This window comes from Neolamprologus multifasciatus, chromosome 4 (genome assembly GCF_963576455.1).
Source record: "Neolamprologus multifasciatus chromosome 4, fNeoMul1.2, whole genome shotgun sequence".
NCBI lineage: Eukaryota > Metazoa > Chordata > Actinopteri > Cichliformes > Cichlidae > Neolamprologus > Neolamprologus multifasciatus.
The window spans coordinates 1,748,915-1,763,503 of NC_140442.1; the positions used below are offsets into that span (position 1 = coordinate 1,748,915).

At 45.6% G+C, this 14,589-nt stretch overlaps 1 protein-coding gene across 6 annotated transcripts; it reads left to right on the plus strand.

Moving 5' to 3' along the window:
• Nucleotides 1–52: 52 nt before the first annotated feature.
• Nucleotides 53–14,589, plus strand: srrm2 (serine/arginine repetitive matrix 2). 6 transcript variants are annotated; one of them, XM_085155988.1, is made up of 15 exons: nt 56–493; nt 4,298–4,355; nt 4,461–4,712; nt 4,994–5,089; nt 6,545–6,730; nt 6,848–6,931; nt 7,011–7,079; nt 7,164–7,190; nt 7,286–7,402; nt 8,794–8,929; nt 9,018–11,308; nt 12,146–12,832; nt 12,913–12,981; nt 13,426–13,533; nt 14,146–14,589. In XM_085155988.1, exons 3-15 carry the CDS (start codon nt 4,465–4,467, stop codon nt 14,198–14,200), a joined length of 4,173 nt encoding a protein of 1,390 aa, XP_085012114.1. In that variant the 5' UTR covers nt 56–493; nt 4,298–4,355; nt 4,461–4,464; the 3' UTR covers nt 14,201–14,589. The 6 variants fall into 6 exon arrangements, with proteins under 6 accessions (XP_085012118.1, XP_085012114.1, XP_085012116.1 ...); XM_085155990.1 differs by lacking the exon at nt 4,298–4,355 and having other exon boundaries at nt 57–493; nt 8,797–8,929; XM_085155987.1 differs by lacking the exon at nt 4,298–4,355 and having other exon boundaries at nt 58–493.

Consider the following 14,589-nt stretch of genomic DNA (forward strand, 5'->3'; position numbering starts at 1 on the left):
AAGGCCACCCAGGCAAGCACGCCTTAAGAGGGAGCAGGATTGACATTCTGAGGACTATAAAGCTGGATAAGTCCATCCAAGCTATGCGGTGCCTACTGGATGATGCTCATAGGATCAGAGACTCGGACTTTGCAAACAGGCTGTTCCAGGCTTTCATGTATTGGGGATATTTAATGCTCAATATAATAGTTAACGACAGAACGGTGTAGTTTTTGTGAATATGGTTCTGTCTTTCAGAACCTGAACGCATCAGTCTTTATCCGCGCCTGCGTGCGTCTGACGTCACCGGGAGTCTCGTTCTTCCTGCGGTTGGAGACCAGAGGGGCTATCTGAAAGCAAACGGAGCTAGCAGCGTTTCTTTATCTTTGCATAGTTTTAAAGACACTGTTATTATAATCTAATTTCCGTGATCGTGCTATTGTAAGGGACCTTATTAACCGCCAAATTATCTCAGACGCCGTTTTCTCTTCGCCCCCGCCCGGAGAACAAGCTGGTACGTATCAAATACGTTAGCTATATTAGCTTCGCTGTGTGTTGAGAGGCCTTTAGAAACATGGCGTTAAATTCGCCAGTTGGTAAGGAAACCAAATGTCAGAGAAGCTGCATTTACTCCTTTAATTTTTTATATATAAATATAATCTGCGTATCCCTTCGGTTCTGTTGACGTTAGTTATCATACATTTATTTAACAATCAGGCGCAACAGCAGGCCTGTTATGGCGCACGTGTTAGTGCGCCAAAAATTACTGTTAGCGGTAATAAATTCAGATCAAATGAAGAAGAATTCACGTTAAACACGAGCGGAGACGCACACCGACCCACACAGCGTGTGCTACCCGGTTCAGAGGCTGCTCCAGCCTTCGGTGATCCGAAGCTTCAAACAAATCCGTGTCAACAAAAAACAAAAAGAGTGCGAGAGACTGATTTAATGATACACCTGTGACAGTCTGAGGCTTTAAACACGTAGGACTAATAATCACTGCCAGTTTTTTAACGTCTACCGTTGCGTCGGAATATTTGGTTATTAGCAGCGAAATCGAGACTATGAGAAAAGTTATAGTTGTCGAACCGTAACCACATCCTGCTGTTCAGGATCAGGGAGCTGTCGGCATAATTGTTTTTCTACTCCTACCATTTTATTTATTTATTATTTTATTTTTATTTATTTACTTTAAGCCATATACTAGTGTTTCTATTTTACCTAAATATTGTTGTATTTTTTTTATTTAGTTTGAAGTATTTTTAGATGTTTTTTAAATGTAATTCTACAATTATTTTTTTTAATTTAATTAGGTTTTACTTTGGATCTTTACTTGTACAGTACTTTATTCCACACACATTTTTTAAATATTTAATTTTTTGATTTTTAACATTTTATATTTACCCTTAATTGCTTTTGCAGACTTTTATTTAAGCACAAAGAACAATTTAAAAACGTTAAACATGTCCTTCAAGCGCATTACAACAAAGCCAGAACATGGAAATGACATGACACACACACTAAAGCTCTTTTAAAGCTCTTTTTTACTCTACATGAGCGCTCAAAGCACTTTATACAGCAGTCATATCATAGTGCTTTCTATACATTCAGGCTCCAAATGCATTAGAGAGCAACTTGCAGATCAGTATCTTGACTGTACAGTCTGTATACAGAGCAGCCAGTGATCGGCCCAACTAACCTTCCTAATAGTAGATGACATGGTGAACCCTGTTCTGTTGAAATTGTGAGAGGTAATGGCTCAAACATGCCAGTGTGGTGGTCCTCGGACAGCTTTGCAGACAGTAGTCTGCACATTGTCTTGTTTGTGCTGCTGTTGGTCCATTAGTGACCCGTGAAGAAGAGCAGAGGTCCAACATTCAAAGAGCTGAAATGAAACCAAGTGTTAAGAACAATAAACGGTGTCCTCTGCTGCCTCTGTTTGTGTTTCTCTTTGTATATTTGTTGGTCTTCTGTCATTTGTGGGGACTCACCTGTTGCTCCCTTCCCTGTTCCAACCCACTTTTTAACCAATCAGCATTTGATCTATTTGCATTTGTATTGGTTGGTGTGCGTCTGCATACACGCGCTTCAAAGTTTAAATCATTTATTTTTAGATATTGTAGGTTCTAACACTGACTTTTCAGATGTAGGGAAAATACCAGGTGGCTTTTTGAGACACTCATTCACATTAGTGTTGCAGTGTAGGGCTGGGCGATATGGCCTAAAATTCATATCGCGATATAATTTGAAGCACGTGCGGTAACGATATATATCACGATATATTCATTTCTTCTGTATAACGTATTTTCCGCACTATAAGGCACACTCAAAATCCTTTAATTTTCTCAAAAATCGAGAGTGTGCCTTACGTATGAATTCTAGGTGTGCTTACTGACCTCAAAAATGAGTTTGGCTGCAGAAATCTGTTAAAAATGTTTTACTACAACTTTGGTAAGCCGCACTGCTTGATGGATTGTCAGAGCATTACGGCTGCCGTAGTGAGGAGCTTCGCGGAGTAATCTGGGTCCAAAACTCCGTCTACTTCAGGTCCCAAAGTCAAACGAACACTAAGAGTTAAAAAACGGTCTAAATTATTTCATCTTTAATAGAATCATCAGCATTGCTGCTTTATCGAGTGTAACAATTAAGTTTAACATCCAGGCATCCATGAAAACTTATTTTATTAAAATGTATTAAATTTAACGGAGTTAGAAGTTAGCAGGAAGTTAGCTCGCTAGTTTCCACGTGACATACCATGTTCTGACTGACAGATTTTTGAAACTAATTCAAACGTACAGCTCTGCTACCACTTGAAACATAAATGAAGACAGAAAACTAAACAGCAGTGGCGTTTGCAGGGTTACTGAAGTTGGGCTACCTGGTATATAAAGTTGTGCTACGTGATTGCTAGCGACACAGCTATGTTAGCATAACATTAGCACAGTGAAGCTGGAGGATGAACGCCAACTTTTCTTCCACTCGATAAAAGTTAACGTGAGGGATTCTGGTGGTCAGGGACAAATGCAGTCGCATAGCAGGATGCTGTACACGGGCCAAACTTCAGTCAGGAGAACAACTGAGATTATTCATCCACAATACGAGGTTAGTCATTAATATACTGCAACAAGATGGGAACAGAACAGCTGCCAGAGAATTCAACATTAATGAATCAATGTTACGGAAGTGGAGGAAGCGCAGTTTTTGGCTTTCCCCATATTTCAAAAGTGCTTCATCTCTTTGCTATGACTGTCGCCATAATTTGCAGATAATGGTTGTAACTGTCACTACCCGATCCGTACCGGAAACCCGATCCGTACCCCGCATGCGCGAAAGGTGTCTACTTCCGGTCGAAGCGTTTTACGATAGTTACCGGTCAGAGTATCTGTTAAGATGTTAAGAATAATAAGTATCTCTTAAAATGTTTCCGATAATGAAGCATTTCAATATAATGTAGACAAAAACAACAAAAAAGAAAGAGATAGTGACGAATCAGGGCTCCCCGATCCTTACTGCACATGTGCAAAGTCGGACCGTACAAATCGGGTCTACCCGATCCGTACCGCGCATGTGCAGGGGTTTTCTTCTTCTGTTCGTTTAATGGCAGTTTACTCCCCAGTGTACGAGGATACTGCCACCTGCTGACCGAGCGAATGAACCCTATTGTAAACTGAATTGGCGTCATTACAAACGTGTGTTAAATTTGATTTAGTGATAGTCGAGTGTGTTTATGCTTGTCTGTGTGGAGAAGATTGATTGGAATAGTGATGGTGATGTCCGCTTACACTGTCAATTGTCAGTAAACACTTCATCTGGCTGCTGAATCTTCACGTGACATATTACAAAGTCTGTATTATTAACTCTGTAATTAGGCGCCATTCTTCTTATTTTACGGCGCTGTTGTTCAATCGGGGAACGCTCTCTGTTGAGGAGAAAAGCATGAATTTGTTTGTATACGGATTATCCATTGTTTAAATGTCCCGGTAGTCGAAAAGGAGGCAGGGCTGTTGAGAAATGCTAGGAGCTAACTGGGCGCTAACCGTGTCATTCAAATATATTGAATGTCGCAATGTTGGCAAAGAGAGGAAGTGACGTAAGATTTGCGCATGCGGGGTACCGATCGGGTTTCCGGTACGGATCGGGTAGCGACAGTAACCGCTGCGATGCTTTCAACCAAAACAGGCGCAACTTGATGACATCATCAACATGCGCTATCGCGATAGAGCGATATAGTCAAAATCTCTATTGTTGGCCAAATTTCTATCGTTTCTATCGCCCACCCCTATTGCAGTGAGTCTTTTTTTTTCTTTTTAATCTTCAGGTTGTCTCCTGAGCTCCATATTTATTCAGTGTTCACTTGGACCTCACCAGCATATCAGGTCCTTTCAATGATCCTGATTGTTGTTTGTGTTTTTTCTACTTATGTTTATTACGTTTTACTGCAGCTGATATCTGATGTTTAACCACTTGCTTCACGTCTTCAGAGCCATGTACAATGGGATTGGCCTGACGACTCCGCGCGGGAGTGGCACCAATGGCTACGTGCAGCGCAACCTATCGAGTCTGCGGGTCAAGCGGCCACGGGATGAGCGTGGCGGCGAGCGGGATGAGAAGGACCGGGAGAGGCTGGAGAGCCAGCTCAACAGGCAGCCCAATGCCGACATCCTGGAGCACCAGCGGAAGAGGCAGCTGGAGGTGAAGTGTGCCGAGCTGCAGGACATGATGGAGGAGCAAGGGTAAACATGGTTATTGAACTCAAAATGAGTCTATTATCTAAGCTGCTGTGTGTTTGAAGGTCTCTGCTTCTTGAATCGTGAGGATTTCCAGCTTGTTCTTAAAACATTAACTGAGCTTTTTTTTTTTTTCTCTCTCTCACAAAAATATTGAACCGTGTCTTTAGAAATATGTAATCAATCCACTCAGATTGCTTCAGTGGGAGGAAGAAAGTACTGGTAGTGCAGCGTGCTGTTACTCCGACTTCTGCATATTGCTGAAGCTTCTTTGTGTGAACGCTCAGGTATTCTGCTGAGGAGATCGAGGAGAAGGTGAACAGTTTCCGCATGATGCTGCAGGAGAAGGAGGAGCCTGCACCCGCCTCCACCGAGAGACCAACGTAAGCATTTATGTCCTCATTAATAATAAAAGAAATCACAAATTGATTCCTCGAAGCAACTTTGGTTGCCTGTTTTCTTTTATTGGTTTCAAGAAACTAGAGCTGCCACGAACGATTACTTTGATAGTCGACTAATCAGATCATCATCCATTGGACGTAAAACGTACAGCTTATTGCACCAGCAGCATCTGCTCTTATATAACTATCATTAGCTTACAGCTTGAAGTGTTTAAGGTCTGTGCTAACTAAAAATAAAGACAAGATGATAGTTTATTAAATTTTAATGAAATTTGCAGATTGTTTCGGTGAAGTTTAATAAACTCGTTGCTATCTAAAATATAACAGGACACCGGAGTATATTCTCCAGCATCTCACACTTCTGATAATCAGCTGTCTGCTTGACGTTTATTCAGCTGTGTAAAAACTATAACTTTAATCTCAGCCAAACCGATTTACTCAGGAACAAATAAAATACTAAATAAAGCCAAACAATAACATTTTTAAGTTATCTAAGTGACTTATATATCATGTTTAACCTGAGTAGTGAAAGACGGCGGTGGGTTTGAAAACGATTAGCCGGGAGTCCGGTGTTCTCACGGCTCTAGTTAGCCTAGCCCCCGGCTAGCTATCGAGCTAGTGGGTAACAGACGTCTCCGAAAACGTCGGAGCGCTTTTGAAAATATGTGGTGTCTTGATAAACTGAGCAGATATTTGAGGTTTACACAGCTACATTCTCGCCTGAAAATATGTTAAACGTTTATTTTGTGACCCAGAAAGAATAATAAGAGTAATATTAAAACTAACTAGCTGCCGCCATTGTTGGAAACTGAGCTGGGCTGCGCTATGAATTCTGGGATACAGCTTCTTCTTCTTAACGGCAGCTGGCATCCTTGTACATGCAGTGCTGCCATCTTCTGTTTCAGTCCGTTATTACACTCTTAAATCCTACTACTTATTCCTGCGTCTTTTGTGATCTTACAAAGCTTCAAATGAGCGTCGACTATTAAATCAGTCGTCAACGATTTTGATAGTCGACGTAATCGACTAGTCAACTAATCATGGCAGCCCCACAAGAAACATTTTTCTCTAAACCAGCACCAGGCCTCGTACAGTTTGCACGGAGGATAATCACACCTGTCAGTTTATTTCTTTTGGTTCTTCACTCACCGTGAGCACATTTGACAGCAACAGGGTTGCAGCGGAAGGAATAAGGCTTAAATTGTCTTATGTCCATTAATTTAAAAGAACGTCCAGTTAATTACGTTTGTAAAATCCTGCCATGTCTTAATATGAGAGCTACAGCGTGATGTTCAGGGGCACCAGCTCATTATTTGCAGTATTTACAGGAAGCTTGGTCTGCACGTGCTGCCCAGGTGCCTAAACTCTGGAAAACAGCATGACAGAAACTTCTGATCCTTCAGAGCGTGTTGTTGGGTTTTTACTGTTTCTTCTCAGGGTGACAGAGACGCATGCCCTCGCTGCAGCCAACCAGCAGAAGAACGACCGCCTTCGCGCTGCTTTTGGCATCGCCAGCGATTACGTGGACGGATCGTCCTTCCACGCTGACCGCAAGGAGAAAGAGAAGGAAAAGAGGGAGCAGGAACGACTGGAGAGGGAGAGGCAACAGCAACAGAAATACACGTGAGGAGGACATGAAAACACCTTCAGAGCCTGAGTGCACATCAAATTAATTATTAATTAATGTTTTGATTATTATTTAGAGTCTGGTTTGTTTGTTTTTTGTTTTTTCTCTCTCAGGTTGCTGGAAGATTCAGAGGAATCAGATTCTCCTCCAAAGAAGCGCAGTCGCAAGAAGAAAAAGAAAAACAAGAACAGAGACAGGTGAGGCGATAAGTGAGGGCAAAGCAGAAAAGGATTTGGCTGCTGAGCGGCGGTCTGATGGTTTTATTTCTTCTCCAAGCAGCTCAGAGAGTCCCTCCCCATCACCTCGCAGAGAGAAGAAGAAATCTAAAAAGAAGAAGAAGAAACGGTATTACACCACCATTTATTTTTTCATTCATATTCACTTATATCATACAGACTGTCACTGTTAACCTGAAAATCTGTTTTTCAGAGAGGTGTCAGAGGAGGAGGAAGACAGGTAGGTGTTCATCAGACTCTTGTACTTGACAGTGTTTGATTTTGTCGCTGTTTAAACAGCGTTGAGTCTAACTTTGTCCCTCGCCCTCTTTAAAGTTCGTCAGAGGAAAAAGAGACGGTGTCGAAGAAAAACAGGAAAAAGAGTGAAAGTGCGAGTCCTCCAAAAGCAAAGGCAGGACGAGGCAGGAGCGCTTCCTCCAGCTCTGCTCACAGGTAGGACGTCAAACAGGAGACGTGCAGCCAGCTGTGAGGAACTGGCTGTTCATAATTAACCTTACAGTGCCGTTCGTACTCAGTTTGACACATTTATCTTCCTACTGTATCATTTGAGGGTTTTTCTAAGTTTTTTCTTGTTTTTATCTTTTCGTTTTTGTCTTTTCAGAAAAACAAAAGCTTCGTTATTGTATTTGGTAAAATCGTGTCCTATCCTAGCTTTATGTTTCATGTCACTCTGACCTCGACCCAATATGTGACATTCATGTTTTTAATTCCTAGTCATAAGGTCATAATCTCTTTTCCTTTTGACTTGATCCTGCGTCATGGATCATCACGAAGTATTGATCTCCATGACTACAGACTGAAAAATAGATAAAAGGAACAGATGGGGAGTGTTTTTTGCTTGTAGCTAGGGCTGCACAATTTTGCATAAAATGAGAATCACGATTTTTTTGCCTTAGAATTGACTTCACGATTCTCTCACGATTTTCTTTTCCAGTATAAATATTTATTGCACTTTTTAACTGAACATCAACTTCGTAACAGTTGAGACTGAACATAAAAACAATAAATAAACATAAAAACAACAAATGTCTCACATTTTGTCGTTGCCACAAAATGTTGTACTGCTTGAAATTGCGTCTCCACCGTTGCTCGACGCTGCGTGTATAGAGCAGGTAGTGCAACAATAGAAAGATAGTTGCGGGACGGCACTGTGTAGCGTTTGTCTAGGGTGTTGATCATTTTCCTGAATCCCTCGTTTTGCACAGTGTTGATGGAGCCATATCTTTGGTCAGGTGATAAGTAATAGCCTCAGTAATTTCTTTGTGCCTGCGGGAGGTCGACGGGTATAGGGAAGCGCTGTATAAGGTTCCCGTTATTGATGTTTGGGTGGTTGACCGGGACGGATTTTCTCCTGTCACTTTCTCGTCATCCCTGACGTGCTCTCCGGTGTTTTTCCTGCTAATTTTAGCAGCTAGCTTCTGTATCACGTGGTATAAGGCTCCGCCCTCGTCATTTGTTGAGCAGGAAGAGTGAGCGCTTGTTTTCATGCAGATTACGTCCCGGATCAAAATGCGGTACAATCGTCGTGTTTTTTCTTTTTTTTCTTTTTCTTTTTTTTTTTTATAAATCGTTGTCATTTGGAAATGAGATCGCACATAAGTATGAATCGAGATCGCGATTTTCTAACGATTAATCGTGCAGCCCTACTTATAGCTTCTCAGAAATGTGAGGATGTGAAGGCTTTTTTTGCCACGTCACAGTAAACTGGATAGAAAGTTTTACAGACAAAGCAATACATCAGTGAATCCCTGAACTTTAAAAACAGCTTTGACATTTTGGATCTAATTGTTAATTATTAACCCCCCCCTTACATTTTACATTAGCAGCAGCCCATCTCCGGCGCCACCAAGATCACGCCAACAGGACCAGACTGGAAGAAACGTTGAAGGTAGAAAAGGAAGTTCTCCAGACAGGAGGAGACGAGGCCATGAGGAGCAGAGCCCAGAGCAGGGCGACCGGGTAAGGCTGAGCGTGCGTGGTCACTAATACTGTTTAGATATTGATCGACACCTTAAAGTGACGGAAACGCTACTTTCATGTCATCTAGAAGAGGCCCAATCTTCAGAGGGAAAAAGAGCGACCAAGCGAGATGGAGAGGACCTCCAGAAGACACGACTACTCACCCCCTTCTCCCCCACCACAGCTGGCAAAAGCCACAGAGAGAGAGAGAGGAAGGAGGTCCAGGAGCAAGCAGAAGGAGAGTGAGAAAGGGAGGCGCTCAAGAAGCAGAGAAGTGGAGAAAAGAAGGCGTTCCCAGAGTGTGGAGATCATGGAGAAGAGGAGGCGCTCGAGGAGCGTCGAGATGGAGAAGAGGAGGCGCTCGAGGAGCGTCGAGATGGAGAAGAGGAGGCGCTCGAGGAGTGTAGAGATGGAGAAGAGGAGGCGCTCGAGGAGCGTCGAGATGGAGAAGAGGAGGCGCTCGAGGAGCGTAGAGATGGAGAAGAGGAGGCGCTCGAGAAGCTTAGAAAATGAGAGGGAAAGATCACGACGTTCAAGAAGCAAGGAGAAGGAGAGAAATAGGCACTCCAGAAGCAGAGACATACAGAGGGGGAGACGATCGAGGAGTCGGGAGATGGAGAGGGGGAGACGATCGAGGAGTCGGGACATGGAGAGGGGGAGACGATCAAGGAGTCGGGAGATGGAGAGGGGGAGACGATCAAGGAGTCGGGAGATGGAGAGGAACAGAGGGCAGCATTTACGAATAAGAGACACGGAGAGGGTAAGGAGATCGAGGAGTCGAGAGATGGAAAGGGGGAGACGATCAAGGAGCAGAGAAAATGAGGGGGAGAGAAGTAAGCGCTCCAGAAGCAGAGACGTGGAGAGGAGAAGATCAGCAAGTCCAGAGATGGAGCGAGGGAGGCGTTCAAGGAGCAGAGAACAGCGGGACAAAGGAAAGAGCATCCCTCAGAGGACAAGACATGACTCCTCCTCATCCCCTTCCCCCTCCCCTCTGAAACAGGAAACCAGGATGGAAAGGAGCAAAGACGGAATTAAACTGGACAAAAAGTCAAGACATGACTCCTCCTCCACACCTTCGCCTCCCCCTGAAAAAGAGAGGACAAGGAGGGAGAGGAGTAGAGAGAGGGAGCGCAGAACTAACGATCTGCAGTCAACAGTGCCAAACGAAAGGGACAACAGGAAGGATGCAAGGAGACTTGCGAGGGAGACGCCTCCTCGCCAGCAGAGAAATGACAGGAAGAGGGACGGACAACCATCCCGTGACTCCTTGTCACCTGCTTCCCACTCACCTGTCACCAATGGACGTCAGAGGGAAAAGGAGAACGACAGGAGAGGAGAAACGGACAGAGAGGGCAACAAGGAGAAGGACGGGCGTCTGAACAAGCAGCGGGAAGGAGACAGAGTCCAGGAAGGCAAGAGGAAGCGGGACGAGGTTCGATTGTCCGCAGAAGTCAGGCGAGAAGAATCGAGGCCTGCCGAGAAGGCGGTGAGTGAAAGACCGGAGGTGAGGGAGAAGCCTGCTGAGAAACGGGAGAGCAGCAGCAGCAGCAGCAGCAGTAGTAGCGGCAGCAATAGCAGCAGCGACAGTGACAGCGATAGCTCCTCATCTTCTTCATCATCTTCCTCCTCCTCCTCGTCCTCATCCTCTGAAGATGAAGGCAAGTCAAAAAAGGCTGGATCCCCACAGAGGGAGAAGGACAGCCTAGGAAAACCTGCGCTGTCCGCCATCGGGATTGCAGTCCAGAGACATTTAGCCAACGGTAAACAGCAAAGCTCCGCCTCTGAGCGCGACACACCCAAAAGCTCCCAGAGGGAGCGAGGAGGAGGAGCAGGAGGAAGAGATGCACCCGAGAGGGAAAGACTGCCTCAAAGAGCTCCGACGGAGGAGTGCTCACGCCGCACCAAAGGCCAGGAACGCTACAGCCCCACGCAGATGGACAGTCCCAGCCCACCTCCTTCCCCACCCAGCAGAGCAGACACCAGAGGAGGCCGGAGATGTTCTCCCTCTGAGGCTGATGGTGGGAGGGGGAGAGCAGAGGTGAAGGCTGGGGAAAAGGAGAGAGGGAGGGACAAAGACACAACCAGGGGGGCCACAAGGTCTAGCCCCTTTGCCCGGAGGTCACGCTCTCCACCCCAGAGGAAAGCTACCGTCTCACCCCCCCGTCGCACTCCACCCAGGCAGTATCAGGACCCCCCAGCCCGGTCCAGAAGAGTTTCTCCACCTCCTCCAGCCTGGTCAGACCGAGACAGGGACAGGCAGCGGCAGAGGGACAGAGACCGGGAGAGGGAGCGGGTCATCAGGAGGACCAGGTCCAGGAGTCCAAGGAGACGTAGCAGGTCCACTTCAAGAGGTCTAAGAAGACGAAGCCCCCCCAACAGGTAAGAGACAAGCCTACATGTAAGTGTGCAGGGTCTGCATGTCTCTGAATAGTTGTGACATTCTGAGTCAGTGTTTTCCAAAGATGCACTAATCTTTGTGTTTCCTAAACATCGTTGCCTAAATGAAAAACTTATTACTTAAACTCAAGGTTTAATTTCTTTCAGTCTTCTTCTTTGCTAATATTAGTCAGTTTGCAGTGCTGGTGATCAGGTGGTGGTGGTGGGTGGGGGGGACGGTGGACAGAGCTGGCACACCTAAACCTTTAAGTGAGGGTGTGTCGGAAACACGTGGCAGAGGCCTCTGAGCTCTTCAAGGGTGGGTGCTGCAGGAGCTGCAGCTGCACGGTGGTTGTTCCCTGTTGCGGTAGTAATCCACGATACCAGATGGTGGGCACTGGAGGTGAAGAGATCCATCAAGCTGATGGAGTCCTGTTGGACTTGGTTAGCCTGGGGTGAGGTCACTGAGGCAGCTGACAACTCCTTGGTTTCTCCTCTGGGGTGGGTAAAGTTTCCCCTGAGTTCCTGAAAGCTCTGGGTGTTGTAGGGCTGTCCTGGTTGACATGCCTCTACAAAGTCACCTCTTGGGTGGTGTCTCTGGATCGCCATGGCCTGCCCTGATGTATGAACATCAGATCAGCCCCCTCTAATATTAATTAGGGTTCTGCTCTCGTGTATGTACTAACGTGTCATTATAAGTAAAAACTTTACTTCAGATGGAAGTTTCTAATCTGACATCATTGTGTTTTTCTGTTTAGTGTTAATGTGGGTGGCGATCCAATGATGATTTCTGCCATGCTGACTCTGTGCAGAGTAAAGTCAAATCTTTTTTCCCCCCAGGCCTCGGCGGTCTCCGTCTCCACAGCGGCGAAGAAGGACGAGTCGCTCGCTCTCACGTGAAAGAGAAAGGGAGCGAGAACGTGAGAGGGTCAGGAGGAGGGAGCTCGAGCAGGAGCGAGAAAGGGAGAAGGAAAAAGAAAGCCTGCAGCCAAAGGATGTTCCCCAACCCCGCAGGTCTTCTTCCTCGTCATCATCTTCTTCCAGCTCCTCCTCTTCCTCAGCGTCCTCACAGTCCCCGCCGCCAGAGAGGAAAGACAGCAGAGGACCATCAGAGAGGGACAGGAGAGCAGATCAGCAGGACGAGAGGAGGGAGCAGAAAAGCCGGCCCTCTTCCTCACAGGGCCCTTCTAGAGACTCTTCTCATGCTCCGCCCTCAGGCGGGAGAGGCTCACAGTCGGATTCTCGCCGCTCTGAAGTGACCCCGCAAAGATCTCTGGGGAGCAGCCAACCAGACGGCAAGCAGCCGCACCGGGGTCAAAGCGGAAAGCGGTCGCCGCCAGCCAGCCGCCAGCCACCCGAACGAACGGGCAGAAGCGAGAACGCTGTAAACGGGAAGGAGGCAGAGATGAAGAGCAGCAGCTCCAGCTCCTCTTCATCTTCTTCCTCCTCTTCATCATCCTCCTCCTCATCGTCATCATCTTCGTCCTCTTCAGACAGCTCAGATTCTGAAGCCGAGCAGGAGAACGGGTGAGCAGACGGATCGTCTGAGCTTTAACTGTGTCCGTCACACCGTTAATGAACTAAGAGTTTTCTTTTCTCTCCAACAGGAAGGCAGCCAAATCTAAGAGCTCTGCTTCCTCTTCCTCTGACAACGAGAAGGAAGCAAAGAAGAGAAGGTAAGAAGGGAGGACCACAGCAACGACACGTTTATGCCGGTGCTCGAAGTGAAAGTCTCCGGAAAGATAGAAACACTCGGGAGGAGAACAAGTGGAAACAAAGTTGCAAAATAGTTTGTTGTTGTTTGTTTTTAATCATCAGTTGTGACATCACTTTGGGCAACAGTGGCGAGCTGGCAGCTAGCTTAAAGATTTCATGAAAAATATCTCAGTGGTCCTGTAAAATGTGAAACTACAGTAACAGGCAGATAAAACGAGCTGTTGCCCAATTAATGTTTTTTTTCTCCGGTGTAGTCACCACTTCTCTGGAAGTTCTCATTGTTATCATGCTCGCTGACCCGTTAGGCGAGTACCGGCCTGTTTCAGCTTTAATGGTTACAGTGATGTTTGATCATACTGAGGTTGCACCGCGGTAGTCTGATGACAGATTTGTTTTGCTCGCAGCCCCGTCAGGCCTCAGCGGGTGCCGGCTGATTCGCTGAGAGATTCTCGCTCCCTCAGTTACTCTCCTCCCCGACACGTGAGACCAGTGGCGTCCTCACCGAGCCGCAGGTCTGTAACCACCCAGGACATTTGAACGTTACACAGAGCGACAGCAGCCTGTGGTGTCGTTTATTCATTTTGGTTGGTTTTACAGAATCAGAAAAAATCATTTGTGGAGTTTTAAACGTATTTTTAAATGATGCTGAAGCTAAAATATATTGAGAGCCTGCTGTGATTACATGTACACGTCCTGATGACTTCAGCAGGCTTATATCTGAATAAGATTATTAAAAAATAAACAGGTTGTTAGTTTTGGTGCTGTTTAGTGAGATGTGCAGCAGTAAGTAATGCAGGGCCCTTTGAAGCCCTTTGGCGGGTGGTTTCAGACCCCCGGGCCACGTGTTTGACACACCTGCCATAAACTGTAAAACAAATAGGAATGAACACATCACCACTTCCTGTCAGGGTACAAAAATGAAGACGGAACATCTCAAATTTAAACTCCCTGTTCATACATGCAGATATATCTACAGAAGCTGGTGCTTTTTTATCTAATGCACCTGTTTCACATCAGCTGTTGTGAAGCGATTTTGTATGAAGGTTAATTTATATTAAAGTGGAGTAGTAATGGAAAAGGTTTGGAAATGACTTGTTTGTTTTTCTTAAACTCTTTCCTGGTAGAAGCAGCAACAGACGGTCACCGAACCAATCATCGAGCAGCAGACGAAGGAAGTGAGCCAACAGCAGACGCCTCCCTTCTTCTTCTGTGGTGTTTGAACTGGACTACAACACAAACTCCAGAGCCAGCAGTCAGCAGATCTGCGTTGCCGGGAGGTCTCCAGTGTTAGTGGGTTTTTTGTTTTGTTTTTTTAAGCAGCGATGGCTCGAGGCTGGCGTGTACGTCTCTTTTTATGAGCTCAGTAAAAAGTTCACACAGTTAAGTAAAGCGTAACTCTAGCACTGTTCCTCTGTACCTGTACTCTGTGTTGCGTTTCACCTGTAGATATGAGCTGTCTGTATTTTGGTTATCATGTGAGTTCCATTTAATGTGAGCAGAAACTGAAACGTGGTTAATTTCTTTGTTGCAAATGATTAATAATAATAATAAAAGGCAATTGTACATTT